Source organism: Acanthisitta chloris, unplaced genomic scaffold, assembly GCF_000695815.1.
Source record: "Acanthisitta chloris isolate BGI_N310 unplaced genomic scaffold, ASM69581v1 scaffold42777, whole genome shotgun sequence".
Classification (NCBI taxonomy): domain Eukaryota; kingdom Metazoa; phylum Chordata; class Aves; order Passeriformes; family Acanthisittidae; genus Acanthisitta; species Acanthisitta chloris.
In genome coordinates, this window is record NW_008681739.1 from 7,661 (window position 1) to 7,949 (window position 289).

General features: G+C 56.7%; 1 protein-coding gene across 1 annotated transcript; it reads right to left on the reverse strand.

Moving 5' to 3' along the window:
• LOC103805543 (protein Wnt-5b-like) lies at positions 1–278 on the reverse strand. The gene has a single exon (XM_009078195.1). The coding sequence runs from the start codon at positions 270–272 to the stop codon at positions 6–8; it is 267 nt and encodes an 88-aa protein (XP_009076443.1). The 5' UTR covers positions 273–278; the 3' UTR covers positions 1–5.
• Positions 279–289: the final 11 nt, after the last annotated feature.

The following is a 289-nucleotide window of genomic DNA, read 5'->3' on the forward strand; positions in this document are numbered from 1 at the left end:
TCCTTTCATTTACAGACATACTGGTCAACGATCTCTGTGCACTTTTTACACTTGACATAACAGCACCAATGGAACTTGCAGTGGCAACGCTCCACCTGGACACTCTTGAACTGGTCATAGCCCCGTCCGCAGCACATCAGCTCACACCCATCCATGCCCTCCGAGGTCTTGTTGCACAGCCGGCCCTGGGTGCCCAGAGAGCCGGTGGTCTCGTTGCGCAGGCAATAGTCCGGGCTGGGGTCAACGTAGACCAGGTCCTCCTGCGTGGGCATGTTGAACCGGCTGGTGT